General features: G+C 44.7%; 1 protein-coding gene across 2 annotated transcripts in view; it reads right to left on the bottom strand.

Moving 5' to 3' along the window:
• XRRA1 (X-ray radiation resistance associated 1) overlaps positions 1 to 21,244 on the bottom strand; it is a 58,130-nt gene that overhangs the window by 29,957 nt on the left and 6,929 nt on the right. For both annotated transcript variants that reach the window (XM_028516389.2, XM_036028813.1), the window contains 5 exons: positions 17,442 to 17,623; positions 14,174 to 14,245; positions 13,134 to 13,206; positions 10,708 to 10,805; positions 4,417 to 4,550 (listed from right to left, as the gene is read on the bottom strand). In XM_028516389.2, coding sequence (XP_028372190.1) covers positions 4,417 to 4,550; positions 10,708 to 10,805; positions 13,134 to 13,206; positions 14,174 to 14,245; positions 17,442 to 17,623 — 559 coding nt within the window. The remainder of the gene's footprint in view (positions 1 to 4,416; positions 4,551 to 10,707; positions 10,806 to 13,133; positions 13,207 to 14,173; positions 14,246 to 17,441; positions 17,624 to 21,244) is intronic.

Below are 21,244 nucleotides of genomic sequence, written 5' to 3'. Positions count from 1 at the left end.
ACACTGAATTTTTAGTTTCTACCTGAGAGCACTTACAGGCAGGTACGCAGCAGCTCTGTTGATTTATAACTAGTTGGCCAACCTTTATTCTATTCCAGTGAAATGCGGAACAACTAAGACATGAGCCTTCAGAAAATCCCTCTTATGCCCCATAATGGAGAAGAAGCTGGCTCTGTCCTGTCTCTGTGACATGTTACAGTGCTTTGCCTTTTTAAAATTTTCACCCTAATTATAACACAGAAAAGTTTCATTCTGTCTCTAAAACGGAGGTTTTAAAATACAGGGACAGTCAATAGGTGAGTGAGGAGAACAAGGTGCAAGGCTTCAGAGGAAAGTGTCAGGCTCTCCCACTAAGCCCTTCCCATGGCAACTGGGGAGAAGAGCTCTTTGGAGTGGCAGGAGTCTGTTAGCAGGGGAGAGGCCTAGGTTTCCAGCTGTTCCGAGTGGTGCTATTTTTTCTTATACCTTCTCTTGGCCAAGGGAATTATTACCACTTAAAATCTGATGAATTTAACTTATTTAGAAGCTAGGAGTATTCCCCTGGGGCTGAATTCAGGAATGGGACATTCGTGTGTCATTGTAGATTAAGCATGGGAAGGGGGTCGGGGGCCCTGGGCTCTGATTCTGGGGCTGCTGCTGCTTTGCTTGCAATCAGTTCCCGCAGGCGTTGAACATCTCTGGGCCTGGTCAGTTCCTTTATCTCTATGTTGAAAGGGGATTTCTTTTATTCTACAATGTAAGACTTTCGCTAAAAATATTGCTCAACAGACTGAACCAAGGGCTGCAGCAAACAAGATAAAATTTAGCAAGCTCCAAGGGCTGTTCAAATGTTAGATCAGCATCTGTGATAAGATACCAAAAACCCACCAGGCCAAACACAGGATGGGGGAGACATCGGTTAACAGTTTGCTGGTGTGAAAAAGGACTTATGATGCGGCTGCTGAGAAGCTAGTGCTCCTTTAGTAGTGCTAGGAACACAGTGATTAGAGAAAAGGAGGTAGCAATCCCTCTCTTCTCCATGCTGCTCAAGGCAAAGAGAGCCAACTGGTGTGGTTCAAGGGGAAAGGGAAGAGGCCTAGTGGGAGAGCTTGAGTGTCAGCTGTCAGTCAAAACAAGTATGAGAGCACTCTAAAGATGGAGTAGGCCAAATATGATTCCTCTTGCTCACCCAAACTGAGAGAATAGTGTGATCTATCCAGAAATGGAGGTTCACAGGTATATCATGAAATGGAAAAAGGTGAAGAGAAGGCATGGAGAAGTAGGCAGGGCCAGTTCATGAAAAGCCTCATGGTCAATGTTAATGGGAGTTGAGCTTTAGCACACTGAGGAGCTGCTAAAGGACTTTAAGCAGGGAAGTGGTAGAGCAACACGTGTATTTCTGAAACACCATGTTGGCTGATGGCAAGGAGAATGAGTTGGGAGGTAAGAAACTGGAGACTGAGACCAAACACAAGGATAATAGAAATGGGCAAGTTTGGGAAAAAAATTAGGAAGTACAATTGACAGCATCTGATAACTGAATGGATATGTGAGGTAAAAGAGGGAAGAATTCAGGCGTAAGCCCACGTTTCTAGCTTGGACAACAGCACATCGGATGGAGGGCAGTGCCCTCCACTGACGCCCATGTGGCGTGGGCATGTGTGTGATGAGTTTGGTACGACATGCAGGATATACGGGTTTATAGCTCAGAAGACAGAAGTGAGGCTGTGGAGTCAATTGGTGGCCCTCTCCTCTGTCATGACTGAGGGCTAGTTGGAGGGCCCCTGGCCAGAAGGAATGTGTGTTGTTTTGGAAATGGATTGTATCTAATTCTTTCCTTATCTCCTTCTGGGAGCAGCTTCTTGTCCTGTGACTGCTCCTTGACCTTTTCCATCTGCACGTACACACTGATGTCATGTAGCTCCGGGCCACATGTAGGTTTGCACAACCTGGACCTGTGCTGCCTTTGTCCGGGACCCCTTATAATGAGCCTCAGACTGGAAGGGGTGCGTTCTCTCACCCCGACCCGCCGCCATCGGTGCGCTCCCCTGTAATGTGAGTAATAAGTGGCACGTCCACACCCACTAGTCCTCCAGGTGTTTTCAGAATATCATGAACACTTAAGCAGCTCCCTGGTTTGGGGGTCCTGTGCTACAGAGGCAGACTTTGGACAAGATGAAACCACTAAGAAAGAGTATAAAGGTGAAGAAAAACAGCAGGCTGAAAGAGAACAACTGAGGGTTGCCAACATTTAAGAGGCTGGTAGAGGAAGAGGAATCCACAGAGCATATTGAATGTGGACAGACAAGTGGGAAGAACATGACAGTAATATTTGTCTGGAGCCTCACAGTCTTCAAAGCACAATTATTTCAGCTGATACTCTGATGAGAGTAGGAGTGCATTTATTCTCTCCACCTTATATATAAGGAAACAGGAGTATAGAGTAGTGGAGACGTGCCTTACTTTATGTAACGAAGTCTATTCCAGTTGAAAACAACTGGAATAACTAATAAAATAAAACAGAAAAAATGTCTATCACTTAAAAACATGTCAGAGATGTGAAGAGTAAGGGAGTATTATGCCAAAACCTAAAAATCCAGAGATGGGAACTGAACACAAGAAGCCACTTTTGCCCTGAGGACATTCGTTTGCTGAAATAGGAGGACGGCCCTCTAACTGGAGACCCCCATATGAATCTGGGACCCTACAGAGATCTGCTCAGGAGAGGGGGAACCAGAACTGCACCCCTTTCCTCATCCCAGAGCCCGGGGAAGACGGCCTCGGAGCGAACAGCCAAGGCGAGTGGGAAGGGCAGACCAGTACTCTCACAGAACTAGCCTAACTTTTTATCGTCAGAGTGACTCAGAAAATATCCTGCTAGTTTAGTGTAAATTGGTTCCATACTGAGTACCCCTAGGAACCTGGCCAAAATAAATGGAAAATTTCATGGTGTTGCACACTAAATAAAGTGGGCCAACTCTTCCGAGTATAAATTAGAAAGTACGGAATACACACACACACACACACACACACACACACACACACTCTTCTTTAAGGCATCTGGGAACTAACCAGCTGTGAAAAATTGCAATGGGTGGAGGGGGTCAATATTTGGAAGAAGGGATGCAAAGGGGTTCATGTAATATTTGGGGGCATTTTCCCACTAGGGCTGTGTGGAGAGAGGCTGAGAAAGCCTCACAACCAGAACAAAGGCTCTACAAATTAACAATGAAAACAAGAGCAGCTCCTCTTACCAGTGTACCTAACAATCTACTTGCAGCATTTTTGCTTCTCATCCTTCGATGCTGACCTCTTCTGAGTTAGAGGTCTTTGTTTCCTAAGGAGGAATACTTTGACAAAGGACACAAGAGTATGTAGTTCCACTTAACTGGAGGTTGAGTTTGCTACTGGCCACTTGGGTTTCTTGTCCCACTGAAGAAATTGGCAATAAAAAAGAGGTTCACCATTTTGGCTGGGTGACTGATACTGATTATCAAAAGTAGGTATGATTGCTATTATACCTTGAGGGCAGAAAGGAATATGTTTGGAATCCTGGAAATTATCTGGTATTCTTCTCAGAAGGGTTGGGTTTAGTCATCAAAGTTAATGGAATTTTTGCAAGATAAAAGAGTTCTAGAGTGGGATGATGGTGATGGTTGCTCAACAATGGGAATGTACTGAAGCCATTGACGTGTGCACTTAAAAATAGTGAAGATGAGAAGGCTTCTGATAGGGAAAGGGGGAAGGCCTGAGACCCTTGAAATATATACAGAATCTGCATAAGAAGAGAATGTAATGATGATCTCTGGAGTCAGATGGGCTTCATTCAAATCCAGGCTCTGCCGCTCACTAGATTTGTAACCCTGGGAGAGTTATTGAACCTAGCTGCGTTTCAATTTCCTTGTTCATAAGATAGGGACAATAATAGGACAGCTACCTCATAGGGTTGTTGTGAGGACTGAATGACTTAGTATGTGGTAAGTGCTGGGAAGTGTCTGGCACACAGTAAGCACTACATATGTGCTATTATTGTTAAGAGAGGAAGAACCAGTACATTGTGGCCAGAAGGCATGGCCTCAGCAAATGTGCAGAATGGGAATATGCAAAGTTTATTTAGAGGGTTCAGGAAGCATAGTCTGGCTAGAGAAATACCCACAATTTATCAGTCACCCATCAGAGGCAGGTAAAGCAACTTGCCTCTCCTAATAGCACAGAGGAGTGGCGGAGACGCGTCTGAAGCCTCTCCATCCTTCAGGACCCTGCTCCTATGGTTGCCATCACCGGGGGCTTCGGTAGACGGCATTCTCCCGCTTTGAACACTCACAGCCTGTCTTTGCAGCACTTCTGAACTGCTCTGGACTGTTTCGTTGGGTACTGATAACCAGGTGCAGGTTCACAAGATAACACATGGGATGGACTCTAGGAAGTAGAACTCACTGCTCTGTGACAGCCAAACTCGGTGGCAGGGAGGTGAGCCCGTTGCCTGTGAGAAGCAGGACACGGAGGTGTGGCAGAATCCCCAGATCACAGATGGCCTCCGCAGTCAGGTTGTTGAAGGAAAGGTCCAGGAACTATGGTGTAAAGATATTGTGAAAAAAGGAGGAACATAAGTACTATGCATGACAATGATTTTTATATATGAGGTGGAAGTTTGCTACTATTTTTTTTATCTTTTGGGTGGCCAATCACCTACAGGCTAAAATAATCCTGAATCTCTATACTAACCTTTAAGGTCTACTCGAGTCAGTTCCCAACCTGTTTGCCAGCCTAAGCTCCTATCGCAAACCTTTATTTATCCTTTAGTGTTGGTCAGAGTGACTCTTCCCCGTTCCTTGCCTCACCTTGCCTACAGATCTTTGCTTCAGTTGTTCATTCAACCAGGAATGCCTTTCTCCATGTATCTCAATCTAAGCCCCCAAAGACCAGCTCAAGAGCTGCCTCCTTAGAAAACCTTTCCTAATTCTCCAGCTACATGGAATCTCTCCTCTGACTTTGAGTGCTTTATCTAGACTGTTCTGGGGGTCTTTCTCACAGTAGGCCAGTTATCTGTGATAGCTGGGTACACGTCTGAGGAGTAAGGGCAGTGGTACATGGATGCGCCTAGCAGAGTCCTGGCACACAGTGGTGGGCTAGACCGTCAACTCTCTGAGGTCAAGGGCCATGCCACTATATCTCTGTATCCTTGTAGCCTAGCTTAGGGCCTGGCACTAAGTAGGTGCACATAAACAATCAGCTGAAATGAATTGGCTTTTGAGGATAATGACCCAACCTGTCACCTCATCATCAACCACCTTTTATCAGATAGTTGAGTGGGATCAGAAGTCAGTCAGGAAACTGAGTTTTTCTTTACAAAGAAAAAGGCAATTGGGGTAAAGGATATGGGCACAGCCTTTGTTTACTTTCTTCTGAGCCTCTCTAAACATTCATTTTAGCTCTTATGTACCAGTCTGCTCCCTTCCACCTACACACATCCATAGTAACCCACTGAATGGGGCCAGTTTCAGTGTCTTATGCAGCTGGTGCAGGAGCCAGGAATTTGGTCAGCCACTGAAGTATGTTACGAAGTCAGACATCTACAACTGACTGCAGGTCACCGGCAGGGGAGGGCTGGGTTTGGTCTGACTCCACTGTAGCGATTAGTTGATGGGCTCTGTAGACCTGGGTTTACGTCCTGGCTAACTGTGTGATCTTGGGCAAATTACCTAATCTGAGCTTCCTTATCTGTAAAGTGGAAATACAAATGGGCTCACATGAGGAATTCTGTAGGTAAAGCCTTTACCATGGAGTCCAGTGCACAGTAAACGCTCAGTTGATGTTGACTGTCGTCATCATTAACATCCCTTCCTGCGAGGCCCCTCTAAACTGAAGGTTTACTTTGAACCGGTTTCTGCCCTCTGCAAGTTCAACACCTAGTTGCATAGCTAAATACATATGTGTCTGCTGCTGCAATGCTGCTGGGATAGATACTGAGCACAGACCAATGGAGGCACAAAGGAAGGAATGGTCAGCTCTACGGGGGTCCAGACAAGCTTCACAGAGCAGCTATCCTCAGAGACTAGTCTGTATTCACCAAATTGTTAAGAGCAAAAAAAAACAAAAACAAAAACAAAAACAAAAACCCAAAAAACCATGCAGTGCAGCAAGTGGTTTATATAGAAGCCAGGAGGCAGGAGGCAGCTTTGCTTATTCTGATAACTATAAATAGTCTGGCTATAATTAGAATCCATATTACTAAGAGAGAGCTTGATAAGACTGGATAGACTATGAGAAGTGCCAAGCACCTAATGAGCGCCAAGTTCATGCTGCCAGCAGCAAATTTCAAGTTTGAGAGTTCACACAAAAGGGTGATCCCACTTGGCAGGGGCAAAGAGGGAAGCAAGTCTTTACGGAGGAAGACCTGGAAAGCTGGCTTGGGCAAGGACAGGTAAAGGTGGGGAAACGTCTCTCCCTGTGGAAAGCAAATTTGGACCCAACATTAAACAGCTAGAGCTAAATGTGGGTAGTTGATAGACAATGGATTCTACGTCCTTAAGGTCTCTTATGCCAGTTCCCTCCAACTATTTTTCATATGGCAGCTACAGTAAATTTTTCTACAGTACAGTTCTGACCCTATTACTCCTCCATTCCAAATCCTTCAATGGATCCCTACTGTCCACAGGATAAGACTCAAACACCTTAGCAAGACTTCCCAGGTTCTCCACAGTTTTTCTTCTGCCACCTCTCCAGGCTCATCCTTCTACACTCTGCTGTAGTCACTCTCCACACCAACCATCCTGAGCTGTGTTACCACTGTTTGAGCTCAGGAGTTGGAAAATTAAGGTCTGTGATCCAGATCCAACCTGCTGCCTATTTTGTTTGACCTGTGAGCTAAGAATAATTTTTGTATTTTTTCAATGGTTGGAAAAAATCAAAAGAATAATAATCCTATATGAAAATTATGTGAAATTAAAGTTTCTGCATCATGAAGTTTCAGTGGAACACAGCCGTGCTCATTGTTTATGCATTGTCTATGGCTGCTCTCCTCCCACGACAGCGGAGTTGACTAGGAGTTGACTAGGTATGGCCATGAGGACCACAAAGCCTAAAATATTCACAGTCTGGCCTCCTACAGAAAAAGTTTGCTGACCCTATTCTAGCTGCTTTAGCTATTTAATGTTGGGTCCAAATTTGCTTTCCATAGAATTAAGGGCAGCTCGAAGAAATGAATAGTCTTAGAATCACAGATCACAAAATTTCACAGCTGGTCCAGAATTTACAGAGGGGAAACTTAAGTCCCACAGAGGAGGTGTTATTTAGCCAAGGAGATACGCCCAAGTAGTGGGAGGACCAAGACTAGAAACAAGTTCTCCTGACTCTCAGGGCGGGGCTCCGCTGACCCTTTTCCAGACCTGCTTGCAGAGAATCACATCATGGCAAAATTAAGTTTATCTACACTGACTCCTAAAGAATTCTACTCTAGATGGCAGCCTTTCTGGCAAACAAGGGCAGAAGATTCCTAACCTGGCTACTGCATCTGCTGAGTCACATTGAAATTTTATCACAAATCAAAATATTCATCACTATGAGTTGCAAATTCAGGACATTTGACAGGTTTATTGTTTTTCTTAGAGTGCCCTTGCAAATCAGAGAGATGGAAACAAAAGGTTGGCCAAGAGGCTTGGTCTTATTTATATTCTACGGTATGACTTTGGTCTGTGTTCTCTCTCTCTCTCTCTCTCTCTCTCTCTCTCTCTTTCTCCCCCTTCACCCAACAGCTTTTTTTCCCATTGCTTTTAGAGAGAGAAGAAGGGAGAGAGGAAAGGGAGAGAGAGAACTTTGATACAACAGAGAAGCACTGATTGGTTGTCTCTCGTATGTGACCTGACCCTGGGTTGGGGATGGAGGGTCAAGGATAGAACCTACAACCTTGGCATGTGCGCTGACCAGGAATCAAACCCACAGCCCTTGGTTATGGGACGAGGCTCTGATCAACTGAGCCACATCGGCCAGGGCTGGTCTGCTCTATTATGTAAACAAATTCCCTTGGGTAAGGCTGGGTCTGCTGGGTAAACACTCTTTATTCATCAGAAGTTATCAAACTATGAAGTAGGACATCTAAGAAGTCAATTATGATCAACCCCTAAATCCAATCTAGTTAGTTGTGGGGTCAGAGCCTATAGTCAGGTCCCCTCCCCACAGCCCATTGGCACTTGAAATAGGGGTTTGAAATAGTAGATATAAGGACAACATGAAGGAGCTCAGAAAATACTCTTTAAAAAGTAAAATAGAACAAATGGAAGGTTATAAAAAGCCCCCAGGTTTGTAGGTCAGGGTAATGACTCCCTGTACCTCTAGAACATCTGGAACCTATTTCCCACTATCTATACCAAAATCTAGTGTAAAATGTTTTTAACATAGCACAAAATTGCATCAGTTGTTATAAATTTACTCTCTCTGTTTTATTGGACTTTTAGGAGTTATGCTTCCTGGATAAGTCTGAGGACCACTCCTGTTCCAAATCATAGAAATCCTTATTATCCTCAATATGACTTGAAAACACACAGAGAAGGTCCATTACATTCAGTATAGCATGCTTAAACAACACAAGGATAGCCCTGGCCAGAGTGGCTAGTTGGTTGGAGCATCACCTCATAGACCAAAAGGTCATGGATTCAATTTCTAGTCAGGGCACATGCTTAGGTTGTGGGTTCGGTCCCCGGTTGGGCATGTGCGAGAGGCAGCTGGTCGATGTCTCTCTCTCACATCGGTGTTTCTCTCCCTCCCTCCCTTCCCCTCTCCAAGCATGTTCTCAAGTGAGGACGTAAAAACATTTTTTAAAAATACAAGGATACATAATCCATTATAGGTGGATTGCCTTTCCAAGTAAAACTTTTCTTTCTTTTCAGTGTTCACCCAAGGATATATTTTATTGATTTAAGAGAGGAAGGAAGGGAGGGGAGGGGGGAGGGGGAGGGGAAGAGAGAGGGAGAGAGGAACATTGGCGTGAGACAGAAACATCCATTGTTGGTCTTCTTGTGTGCACCCTGACCAGAGACTGAACCCATAACCTAGGTGTGTGTCCTGACCAGGAATCGAACCCACAACATTTTGGTGTATGGGACAATACAACAATGGAACCACCTGGCCAGGTTCCAAGCAAGCAGTTAAAACTTCTGAAAACTTTAGCATATAAAGGACATCGAGTTTTAAAAAAATTAACTCTGTGTAAGGTCGCTCTCTCTCTCTCTCTCTCTCTCTCTCTCCCCCAAAACCAGATTAAGTGGTGCTTTTGTGAAGTATGGCTGACTACTGATGTTTGCAGATTAAATAATTTAAGTTACCAACTCTTTGGGGTCAACCCCAAGGTTTGAATAGAAAACGCTTCTGCTATAAGGCCAACGCGTGGGGAAGAGACTGCTCAGCAAGGGAGCCTGGCCCGATGCCCAGACCCATGCCTGGCTCCAGCCCTGCTGTCCTCTCCTCTCCAAGTACACAGTGACTCTCAGGTAGTGACAAAAGCTCTGTTTCTCTGTGAAAAGTAGCACTAAAGTTTTCATGTAAGTTGAAGAGACAGATAACTTGAAATATAAGTTTTGTACTTCAAAATGTACAACTTTTGTACATTTTGCATGTACAAAATGCATGACTACAGGAAATTTAATTTAGGAGAAAGCCAAGAATGCAAACTAATTTTTCTGTATTTTTGAATCTGGGGTTTAGAGAGCAGAAGCAGATGTCCAAATGTCAAGAGTCTGCTGTAGCACTCACAGGAGTCCTATTTTATTTCACACTCATCTCTGGGCCTATGGACTAGGCCTGTAGCCTGCTTCATCCAAGCCCAAACCAGTCTGGTTCACTCAGTCCAGGATGGGTCTCTGGAGTCAGTCCATAATGCCTCTAGTTCGGGTGGTCCAAGCTGCTGTACCTAGCACTTAACTCCCACTTGATCCAGATCTCCCCTCAAGTTCTCCTTCCTTTAATACTCTGTTTAAATTCACTTTTCTGCGTAGACCCTTTGGACATGAACTTTGGCATTTTTTTCCAGGACCATGCACTAACAGGACAAAGGCCCTCTTTGCCAGGGCTAGCTGGACCCCATAAAGCATGACTGACCCTAATTGTTTTGTGAGCCTTTATCCTCAGGACTAGAAAATTCCTGGAAGTGCCCTGAAGGCACAGAGGCTCCGGGAACTTACGAAACAGGACATGCCAGGAACAGGACATGCCAGACCGCAAGGATGGGACCCTGAGCCCAAAGATAACATCGAGACAAGCTGCAGCCTGTACAAGACCAACCGAAACATCCTGCTCGACAACCACCCCAGTCGCCTTGTCTTTGAGGAAAAGCTCAAAGCCCCTACCCCTCAGGGCTGGTGCATTTCTCCACACCTAGCCCTTCCTTCTCTTGGGAAGGTAGAAACAAATAAAACTTTGCTCTCTGCACTTTCTTCTCTGTGAATTCTTTCACAGCCCATGCCACTGACCACCCTAACACGCACCATGGCCATAGCAGTAACATGTCCTCATCTATTTGCCACTGCTGCCGCCACCACCGCCACCAGCAAACTCACACTCCCATCACTACCCCCAGCCCTACCACCCTCCCCAGAGGACTGCCTGAAGCAAGCGTCTGGCAGTAAAGGCCCTGAGAAGCCTTTTCCAACAGTTATAAGCAGTAGAGAGAGACCTCTACACCCCTTCTTTACAGGGAAACAGGCGGGCACCAAAAACTCCCTACCTCCAACTTACTTCCAAGAAGTTAAAGTCTCCATTTTTCACATAGACTGTTTTGATGCCATTAAATGCAAGGTCCAGCTCCTTTAAGGCTGGAAATGTGTGAAATACTTCTATAGGGGGAAGAGAAAGAGAATCTTCAGCTTGTGAAAGACTTAAGAGAAAGATATTAACAGTGGTCATTCACTGGGTCCCCACTGGGTTGGGCCAGGCACTATGTGAGGTGCTTTACATACATGACAATCCTGGGAAATAGAGAGTACTACTTCCCTTCTGCTGCTGAGGCATCTGAGGCTCAGCCAGGCTGAGTGATTTGCTACAATAGAATTTCTGGTGAGTGAAGGGCCAAAAATTGGATCTAAGTCTGTCTAACTCCAAAGTCCATTTAAAACATTATAATGAAGTATAAAATAAAAAGTTGAATGTGTCGCTCAAAATAGTAAACAAAACAAAACACACAGAAAAACAATAATTCCCTTAAATCTCCATACTAAGAGATAACTCTTGAAAGTTTCATGCATCGCAAGACTCACTCTCAGGTGTGCACCGAAGCACACTTCTTTTCACAGAAATGGAAGCATCCCATTCACACTGTAACATGACTTGCCTTTTTCCCTAAGAATTATTCCATGTCAAAACATACAGATCTGTATCATGTCTAATTACATTCTACAATGTAGACATACCCTAGTTTTTTTAACCATTCACCTACTGATAGCTTTTAGGCTATCTGGAAAAAAGGTAAAAACACTTCTCCCCATCTGTGTGACGACTGGACCTTGGGTTAACTTTTCAGCCCTGTTCCCTGGTAACCTGAAGCAAACAGTATAACTATGTCACTAGGCAGGATTGCTGTGGTAGAAGTCACATCTGGACTAGGAGAAAGTATAAACGGACAATAAACATCTGAAGGAGGCACCATAACTTTGAGCTTCCCTGGTGACTCCTATAACTGGACATGGCCTTCGCAGGAACTCTATGAGCAATGTCTATGGAGTGTCACAATAGCTGTTTGTTCCTGTGCGGAGTGACATAACCATCAGAGAGACTGGCTCTTGGATGGTTACCTGGACTGCTACACGGAATGCTGTGAGGACTTCATGTCCTCAAATGGAAGAGGAACTGCTGATGCTGTATGGCTGGCACACTGTGTGGAATTACTCAGAGCCTTCAAAGTGAACCTGATGTTATGGTGGTCTTGTAAGTCCATCCTCCTCAGAGACACCACTGAGTCTCTATTTACTTTATCTTTAAAAAATATTTTATTTAGAGCCCTGGCTGGCATAGCTCAGTGGATTGAGCGCAGGCTGGGAACCAAAGTGTCCCAGGTTCGATTCCCAGCCAGGGTACATTCCTGGGTTGCAGGCCAGAACCCCCAGCAACCGCACATTGATGTTTCTCTCTCTCTCTCTCTCTCTCTCTCTCTCTCTCTCTCTTTCCCTCACTTCCCTCTCTAAAATAAATAAATAAAATATTTAAAAAATTTTATTTAGTTATTTTTGGAGAGAGGGGGAAGGAGGGAGGAAGAGAGGGAGAGAAACATTGATGTGTGAGAGACACATTGATGGGTTGCCTCTCGCACGCCCCCAACTGGGGGCGTGGCGCACAACTCAGGCATGTGCCCTGACGGGATTGGGCAGTCTCTCTATTTAAAATATGTTCAAGGCTCTCTTTGCCTGCAGGATTAAGTCCAAGTCATTCAGGGTCCTTGATAATCTAGTCCCTATAAAGCGTTTTAGTGTCCATTCTCTATCACCTGCATCCCTTGCAAACATAGGAAGTTTCTCTACTTTGTTAACCTGAAATGCCTCCTTATCTTCTAATTCCCTAGTGTCTCCTATTCATTTTTTAAAGGAGCAGAGGTGCTCCTTTCCTCAGAAGTTCCTCCTGCCACTCTGGCCCGGGGTTGATGTCCTACTTATATGCTCGCATAGCATTTTGTGATTCCCTCTGTCATTGCCCTTCCTGTATTCTGCTCCACTCCGAGCCCATCTCTCCCATCAATCTATGACTCACCAGAACAGGACCTGGATGCATTCATTTTTAAAAGCCAAGCATTCACATAGTCCTGTCACCCAGCAGGGGTCGCTGTGGGCTTGCTGAATAAACAAGAAGGCTTTAAGCTCCACCAGGAGCTCCTAATCTGTACATACCCATCTCAGCTGAGCCTACCAGGCATCTTACCTTGGGGAGAAAGAAAGCAAGGGAATTATCCGCATTTACAGATAGAGGACGCAGCAGCTCACAGAGAAATGTTCTAAGTAGGTGGTGCCCACTGTGGGTTAGAATCCGGGTCTGTGTGCTCTCCAGTGCCCAGCTTACTGCACCCCAGAAAGAGAGGTGTGGCCGGTCATGGATGGACTGACAGGCAGGTTCTAACATGAGTGACTGGCTGTGCTGGCCAAGAGGCAGAAGACAGCTTTCAGGGAGAAAAGGCTTACCTAGAGGCAGCAGGTTTTCTGAGGCATTGATGTAAATCACAGAATCAAAATACTTGAAGTCCTTTTCCTTAGCCTGTGTGAAGGCATTCCGAAAGAATATTCAGAAAAGTATAGTGAAAGATACTCTGAAGACCCATGTAACACTATCCAGCTTTAATATAAATCTGAATATTTTGCTGTCCTTGCTTCAAGTTTCTTTAAAGGAATAAAACATTTCAGAGGATTCCCCCATATCCATCCCCAACCACACTCTCCAATCTCTTTCCCATAGATGACAGGGATGCTGAATTGGTGATTATCACCCCTATACTTATATTACATATACGTGTCCATAAACCACATATAGTATTATTTACTAAATGCAGCATACTGTAGATATTCTGCGACCTGCCTTTGTTATTCAAAACTGGTTTTGAGATTTACTTGTGTTGATACATGTAGCTCTACCTCACTCACTTTAATTGCTATATAGTATTACACAAGCAATCTCTCTTCGTATGCCAAAGAAGGCCTACAAACCAAAAATATATGCCATAATATCCTGTATTATGGCATATCCAAATACTATGGCTAATGGGAGGCCACACATTTGGCTCTGAGGTACCTATTAGTAAAGGCAAAGAAAGAACATGACTTATTACATGAGTCACAGAATCTACATGTTAAGAACAAACCAGCATCTTGGGAGAAACATTTACTCCTGGCACTAAAACCTGACAGAAATTTCTCCTGCAGTTTCTTTTGGTAGGAACTCTGTCACATAATAAGTCACATGCCAATGAATTTCTACAGCAATTCAAACCTACCTCTACAAGGCTAGTTCCTTTAATCCACATCACATGGGACAATAACAATACCAAATTTAGAGCAAAAGGTTGTGTCTTAATGTTGCTTCTACCCAATGAGTCCTTGTCTGACCCACCCCCTCCCTTGTGACCAGATTCCCATTGCCCAGGGACTCGGAAGGTCCCATGGACAGAGAGCCAGGAGCCACCCCAGGTCTGGCTCACCCCGATTACATTTCTGCTGGCTGGCCTTACCTTGGAGAGCTTCAGGCCACTCACGTTAATCGTGCACAGGTCTGACGGCTTCCTCACACAATGGTGCTTCAGCTGGAATACAGTGCAGAGAATCAACTCTCAAGGCCCCAGCAAAGTTTATACAGTTGGCCCAGACAACAAATGACTCCCTGTTGAGGAGGGCAGCCTGGTACAGTGGGAAGAGTGTGGGCTTTGAAGCTGTTCAGAACCAAGCTGCCATCTCAGCTCTTCCCCCTCTCAGCTCCCCATCTGTAAGATGGGGAGAGTAACATCGGCTTTACAGGGTTCTTAGGAGGATTCCTTCCTCTCTGTTCCTTCTCTGCCTCTTGGGGCCCCACTTCCTCCATCTGACTCTTTAAAAACCTGTATTTCTGGGGCTTTACCAACCTTATGCATTTGTTATAATTTGTTCTTTCATCCACTCATTCACCAAATATTTACTAAGCACTACATTGGGCCATGCATTATGCTAAATATATCAACAAACTTTCTTCTTATCCTAGCTATTATTATCTCCCTTTTAAAATGAGAAAAATAAGGCTAAAATGCTTTGCCTAATGTCCTGTAGCCAGTAAGCAAGAGATCTGTGATTTGAATCCAAATCTGTAACCACTAAACTCTGTGCTCTTTTGACTACTGTATGTTGCCCCTCATAACTAAGATGTTGGAAGAAAATTTCAGCTTTGGAGCTGCTATTTCTGTATAACAGATCATTACTTTTTGTCCTGTTAATTATTTATTTATGGTGTCTTTTATGTTTAGACAGGGAACTAGGCATTGGGAAGATAATGAAGAAAAGACAGAAATATTCCATGTCTTCATACAACTTACAAATGCATGGAAGCCAAGTAGCAAGCAAGTTTTTATAATGCAATAAATATTTTAAATGAGAAATTCAAGATGCTAAGTGCGATAATATAGGAAGTCCTAATCTTAGTCTGGATGTGAGAAGATACTTACTTGAAGAAGTAATGTTTCAACTGAGACCTAAGAGCTAAGCGGGAATTGGTCCCATGGAAGTGGGTGGTGGGGGTTGTGAAAGTTATCAAGGCAGGAAAAAGCAAGGTGCTTTGAAAGGAGGAAAGACAAGGCAAGGAGAGAGAGGCAGTCATTAGGTCATTTAGGCCCATGTCAGCTCTGTGAAGGGTGTGGATTTTGCCCTCCAGCCGACAGAAGGCTGTCAGAGGCTTTTGGCAGGGGGCTGACTGCTGTGTCTGATAAATACAGAAGGAGAAGGAGAGAGGAGTCCACGGGGAGAGCCCAGTCTACCAGACATTGTTAATTACCTTCCCTAGAGCTACTTCTCTACTTATTCCTTATTAAAGAATCCGATGTTATTCCCATTCCTCTGGGCAGTCAAGACCTTAAGCTCCAGCTCCATGGAATACATCCTGACTTGTCTCATCCAATCACAGAGGTCACATTCTCCTACCCATTGACTGTTGGGACATGTGATCTCAGTCTGACCAATAAAATACTGGCTGCTGGGGGTGAGAGGCCAGTTGTGGGAAGCTTTTTCATACTTTTGAAAGTAGACCTAAGAAAGTGACAGGCAATCCCTCTTTTTACCTCTGCATGTTAGCCTTGACATGTGATGACCAGGGCTGATGCAGCCATCTTGGGATCCTGAAGGCAGGGAGCCCAAGCGGGCAAGTTAACACGCTCAGGCTACAGGAGCAGGAGGGCAGAGGAGCCTGGATCTAGGGAGATGTCATTTAGCCAGTTAATTAACCTACTGTGGAATAACAATGCCTCTGAATTCTTTTTATGTGAAGTAAAAGCTCCTACTCAGTTTAAACTAGTTAGGAAGTCACTGAATTGATTAGTCCAATAAAAGATGATGGTGACCTTGATTAAGGTAGTGCCAGTGGAGATGAGAAGAATACAGATTTGACAACTATTAAGTAAAAGTGTCAGGGCTTGGCCATGGTGGGGGTGGGGGCAGTGACGGAGAGGCAAGTGTCAAGCATAACCCCAGCTCGCTGGCTTTGGGACTGGGTAGATAATGGTGCCATCGTAGAAACAGTATAGCAAGCCCTAGAAAAGAGGTGTGTTTTTCAACTTGGAGTAAGGGTATTGGTGTAGTAAGTCAATATGAGGTGCCAGTGAAACATTCAAGCGGAACTATCTAATAGGTGGGTAGGTATCCCATTATCTGAAAAACATCCTTGTTGCTTCTACTATCCAAAGTGGCAACATGGATAACGAGCCATCTCAACTAATGTGGGACTGTATGTGTTGCTGGAAACACAGGGGAAAAGAAGCCTGCAGTGGGAAGTGTTTCTGCCCCTCCTCAGCACTGTTGTTTCAATCCTCCTCACCCCCAAGGAGGACTGAACAAAATCATGAAAGAAATTCCACAGGACTCCGCGAAAAGCTTACAACTCACCACTTGTAAGATGCAACCAGCTGTCTCCTCAAAGCCCTCTTTCAACATCTGATCTGTGCAGAAACCCATCTCTGGGGAACCATAAGCGAGCCTGGGGACAAAGCAGGCTGCCAGAGAGTTCTTCATAGGGAGCTATGAGAACTGGACTGCACATTAAATTGGCTTACGAAATGTGTCTTTCTTTGCAAAGCCACTGAGGCATTGCACACAGCAGATGTAAAATTGCCTGGCTGGTCTCCAACACAGCCATACCAGTCCTCTCTCTAAAGCTGGGCCCTGGCACTGGGTCATATTTGCTCAGCTCTCCTGGCCTTCAGCCAGACACTACACCCCAAGGACAAAGGTTGAGGCATGTAGAGCTTTTTAATCCCCCCTGCCCCGAGAGGGGCCTCCCCAGAGCGGAGTGGGAATCTCCACACCCTACAGGAGCTGGAATGGATTTTCAATTTACCATTCTCCCTGACTGACTCATTTGCCTCCCCAGCTCAATTAAGAATTTTTACCTGATATAATGTAAAGGCACAGGCTTGGGAGCTAGTAGCCAGAGTTCTAATTCAGAGTAGTTCTAATCCTGAGTAGACCAGAGTTCTAATTACTAGCCATAATTTACCTTGGCCAAAGCCAAGGAACACTCGGGGCCCCAGTTTTCCATCCACACAGGAGCAACAACATCACGAGGATGATAACATCTGTCTCTCAAGGTGGATGTGAAGAAAGCTTCACACGCAGAGAAAGCTGTGGGTCCCTCCATCCTCCTGGGTGTACTCAAGTCGCACTCTAGTAGTTTGGGGTGGGTCGGGGGTGGTTGTACCAGAACAGAGCAACCAGAGCAGCCATCGGCCGATATCACCAGCCATTCCAAGATGCATTTACTCTCACCAGAAAATTCAAGTCCAGCACATGTCCAGGAACGTCCACTTGGTTTTTCCATCGAGATCTTTTCTTTGTTCCGACATCAAAAGAAATTTTCTGGCTTTCCTGGCCCTCAGCTGGTGCCTCAATCATACGCTTGGACTTCTTTTTGAGGTTACATTTCCGAGCCACTAACCAATGTCCTCGGCCTGTTGAGAAGATCAGAACAGTGAGGAGCAAACTCTTTCAAAGCCAAACCAAAAAATGGCTTCTCATTATCTTCTATGCACCAGGCGCTGCGCTGCTGCTGGTGACAGGGGTTTGGGGGTGGGAGGGCAGGAAATGTCTGCATAACTATCTCAATTAATTGGCCCCAAGCCCTGTAAAGACATAGTACTGCCCATTTCACAGATGAAAAGTCTAAGACTAAAAGAGGTAAAATGACTTGCCAATTTCTGTCCTCCACAGTTTTGCCTCTAAACTCTAACTGTTCTTTAAGACCCCTGATCAAGTATTTCCTGTTTTGTAAAACCTCTACTGACTCTCCTCAGCAGAGGTGATCATCCTTTCCCGTGCCAGCCAGTTACTACCCCATTTGGCATCTCTTGGGTAAAGTTCAACATATGACGTCAGCTCAACCAGCTCCATCTTCCCAGATCTTACCCAGGATCCCACCATTATAGGGGAGAGACTACTTCAAAGGCTCAGGATAAAAAAATGATAGGACATGGTCACTTTTTTAAAAATCCAGTAACTCAAGTTCACTACAGAAAGAACTAGAAAATGTACGTAAACGAAAAGAACATGAGGTTTGCTAGTAAACTCACTTAAAAAATGGTGACAGCATTATAGAATGTTTTCTCCATCTGTAATTTTTTTAATTGCAAGGCATTTATTGCAACCTGTAATTATTTTACTCATTCACTTATTTACTGTCTTTCTTGCCTTCTAGAATGGCAGCTCCACAGAGCACAGACTTTGATTCATTCATGTCAGTATTCTCAAGGCTTACAATAAGCTTACCACACCGTGAGTGTTGCTGAATGAACCCTGAGCCACAGCCTCCACCCACGATCATCCATTCAGGCTTTTCTTGAGCATCTACTTTGTGCTGGGGGCTGGGGCTCTGGAGATGAGTAAGATGGAGGTCCTGACTCAAAAGAGCTTATATGAGGCCATTCTGTGTGGTGTGGGCCCAGCTCCCAGTGGAAAGTGAGGTCCGATGCACAGGACCCACACCCACGAATAGGTTCTCCCGTGGGGAATCAGGCCTGCATTGTATTAGGCCACTTTGAGACTTGCTTTTGCTAAAACTCCCTCACCCTGAATTGAGGCAGCAAGTGCTTACTATAACTTCCTAAAGTCTGTGCTAAACCTCCCCAATATGGAGTGTAACCAGTTCAACCACTTTTGCCTTTGGTTTGCAACATCCTTCTCTTTAAGTAATTAGCATCATTCTTTCCTTTGTTTTCTGTAAAAGGTAACCACCAAAAGCGAACCTGTGCACAGTAAAAGAGGACCATCATGTAATGTGCCCAGAAAAGCAACAAAAGCTTGTCAAGGCAAGGGTCGAGGCACTCTCCCCTTGAGAGAGTGGCCATGCCGTCCCTTTTCCTCCACAGTACTTGACAGTCTGTGTGAATTTGTCTCGTCTCATCCACAATGCAGCAGACACTGCTTGCCGGCGTCCATGTCAGAGCTCCAAAATATAAAGGGTGCTGTGGAAGCCCAGAGTGGGAGCTACCAGCCTAAGGGATGAGCTAGATCTAAGTTGAGAACTGAAAGTTGATTAGGTAGAGACGAAAATACCAGGCAGCCTGAGCAGAGGGAAGAGCACAAGTACCCAGGGATATAAAAGATTGGGACCCCGCAGACAACCAGCACAGAGCTACAGGAACCAGGTTGGTACCTCTGACCAGTGGCTCCCTGCCTGTGCAGCCCACTGGCTCCCAGCCTGGGGGGCTTGCCCTGGCTCAACTTACCAATGCCGCCTATCCTGCCTCTTGGATGCAGCTCCTGCCCTGTGTCTGGTGTGAGCAAGTTCCCATTGCCCTCTGAGCCTGACAGTCCAGGCACCCCCTTTCCCAAGGCTGCCCTCATATGGGGCATGGACCTTTGTCTTGTATCCCAACAGCCCTGACTCCTGGAGACTCCAGGCTAAGTTGGGGCCAAAAGGCCCAACACACCTGGAAGGAAAGGCCCAGAGTGTGTCCAGAGAGAATGTGAGAAAAGGCAGTGAGGCTGGGGCGTTGGCAGAATCAGATTAGAATGGGTCTCGAGGACTGCAGTGAGGAGCATGGGTTATAATGGGGTCGGCTCATAGCAGCACAGTATCTATGGGAAGGGTTTTTTTTCCGCCTCATAATTTTTCATTTTGAGATAATTTTAGACCTTCAGAAAAGCTGTAAAAATATTACAGAGTTCTTAGACAGTTTTCATCCAGTTTCCCTAATGTCTTACATAATAATACAATGATTGAAACCAAGAAATTAGCACTGGCATAGATGAGTAACTAATCTACAGCCCTTCTCCAAATTCTGCCAGTTTTCTCACTGACATCCTCCTTCTGTTCCAGGATCTAATCCGGGATCCCGTATTTCATTTAGTCATTGTGTCTTCTTAGTCTCCCCCAATCTGTAACAGTTCTTCAGTCTTTCCTTTTTCTTAAGTGAACTTGACACTTTTGAAGAACACCTGTCAATTATTTTGTGAAAGGTCCCTCGATTTGATTTAGTCTGATGCTTTCCCATAATTAGGCTAAGACTTTGCCCTTTGGCAAAACTCCCACAGAAGTGACGGTGAGCCCTTGTCAGCACATCCAAACACAGGGTCCCTGATATCAACATGTCACCACTGGCGACGTTCATTTGATCACACAGGTAAGGTGGTGTCGACCTAGTTTCTCTACTGAGAAGTTACTACTTTTCCCTCTGTAATTAATAAAGATACCTTGAGACTAGACAAATACATGTTTCTCATTATACTTTGACCCACTAATTCTAGCATCTGTGATAGTTAAATTTAGTTCAACTTAGTTAGGGTATGAGAGGATTTATTTAATCAAACACTAATCGAGGTGTCACTGTGGAGATATTTTGTACCACATGTACAAAATATGTGTACACAGTCCGTTGGCTAACACCTACAGTCCGTTGACTTTAAGTAAAGGAGCCCATACCCCATATCGTACATAATCCAGTCAGTTGAAAGACCTTAAAAGCTAAACCTGAAGTTTCCCAGAGGAAAAAGGATTTTGCCTTAAGACTGCAGCATCAGCTCTTCCCTAAGTGTCCAGCCCGCCCGCCCCATAGGTTTTAGACTTGCCAGACCATCATTTTACATCAGTTCCTTAAACATGTAATGTGTTTGTGTGTATGTGTGTGTTTGCATGTCTATCTATACATATGTATGTATGTATGTATATAAAAACTAATATTTATATTAATAATTATAAGTAATATAATTATAAATAAGTGTTATAATTATAAATAATAATTATGTATCTATAATTATGGGCTCATGGATATTTATTCAGTGGTTCATAACTCAAGTCCACCTTTGTCTGTTTTGTTGCTCAGACTGTCCCAGCTCTGGCTACTGGGAGCTCCTCCAGGTTGGCTCCCATGTCCTTTTGCCACGCACCCATCATTCTTCTGAGCGCTTCTTTACTTTCTGGCACAACATGATGTTCCAGGCTCAATCTGTATGTTCCTGTCCCAGGCTTAGTAACAACTTGTTCTCTTAAGAGCCCTGGCTTCTTTGATTGGAGAATAGTATTTAGAAACCGAGATACAGATGCCAGCACACTCTGTGTGACTGACATACATACC

Source organism: Phyllostomus discolor, chromosome 6 (genome assembly GCF_004126475.2).
Source record: "Phyllostomus discolor isolate MPI-MPIP mPhyDis1 chromosome 6, mPhyDis1.pri.v3, whole genome shotgun sequence".
Classification (NCBI taxonomy): domain Eukaryota; kingdom Metazoa; phylum Chordata; class Mammalia; order Chiroptera; family Phyllostomidae; genus Phyllostomus; species Phyllostomus discolor.
Note: the sequence above shows the minus strand (reverse complement) of the source record. Positions and strands in the feature narration are given on the sequence as shown.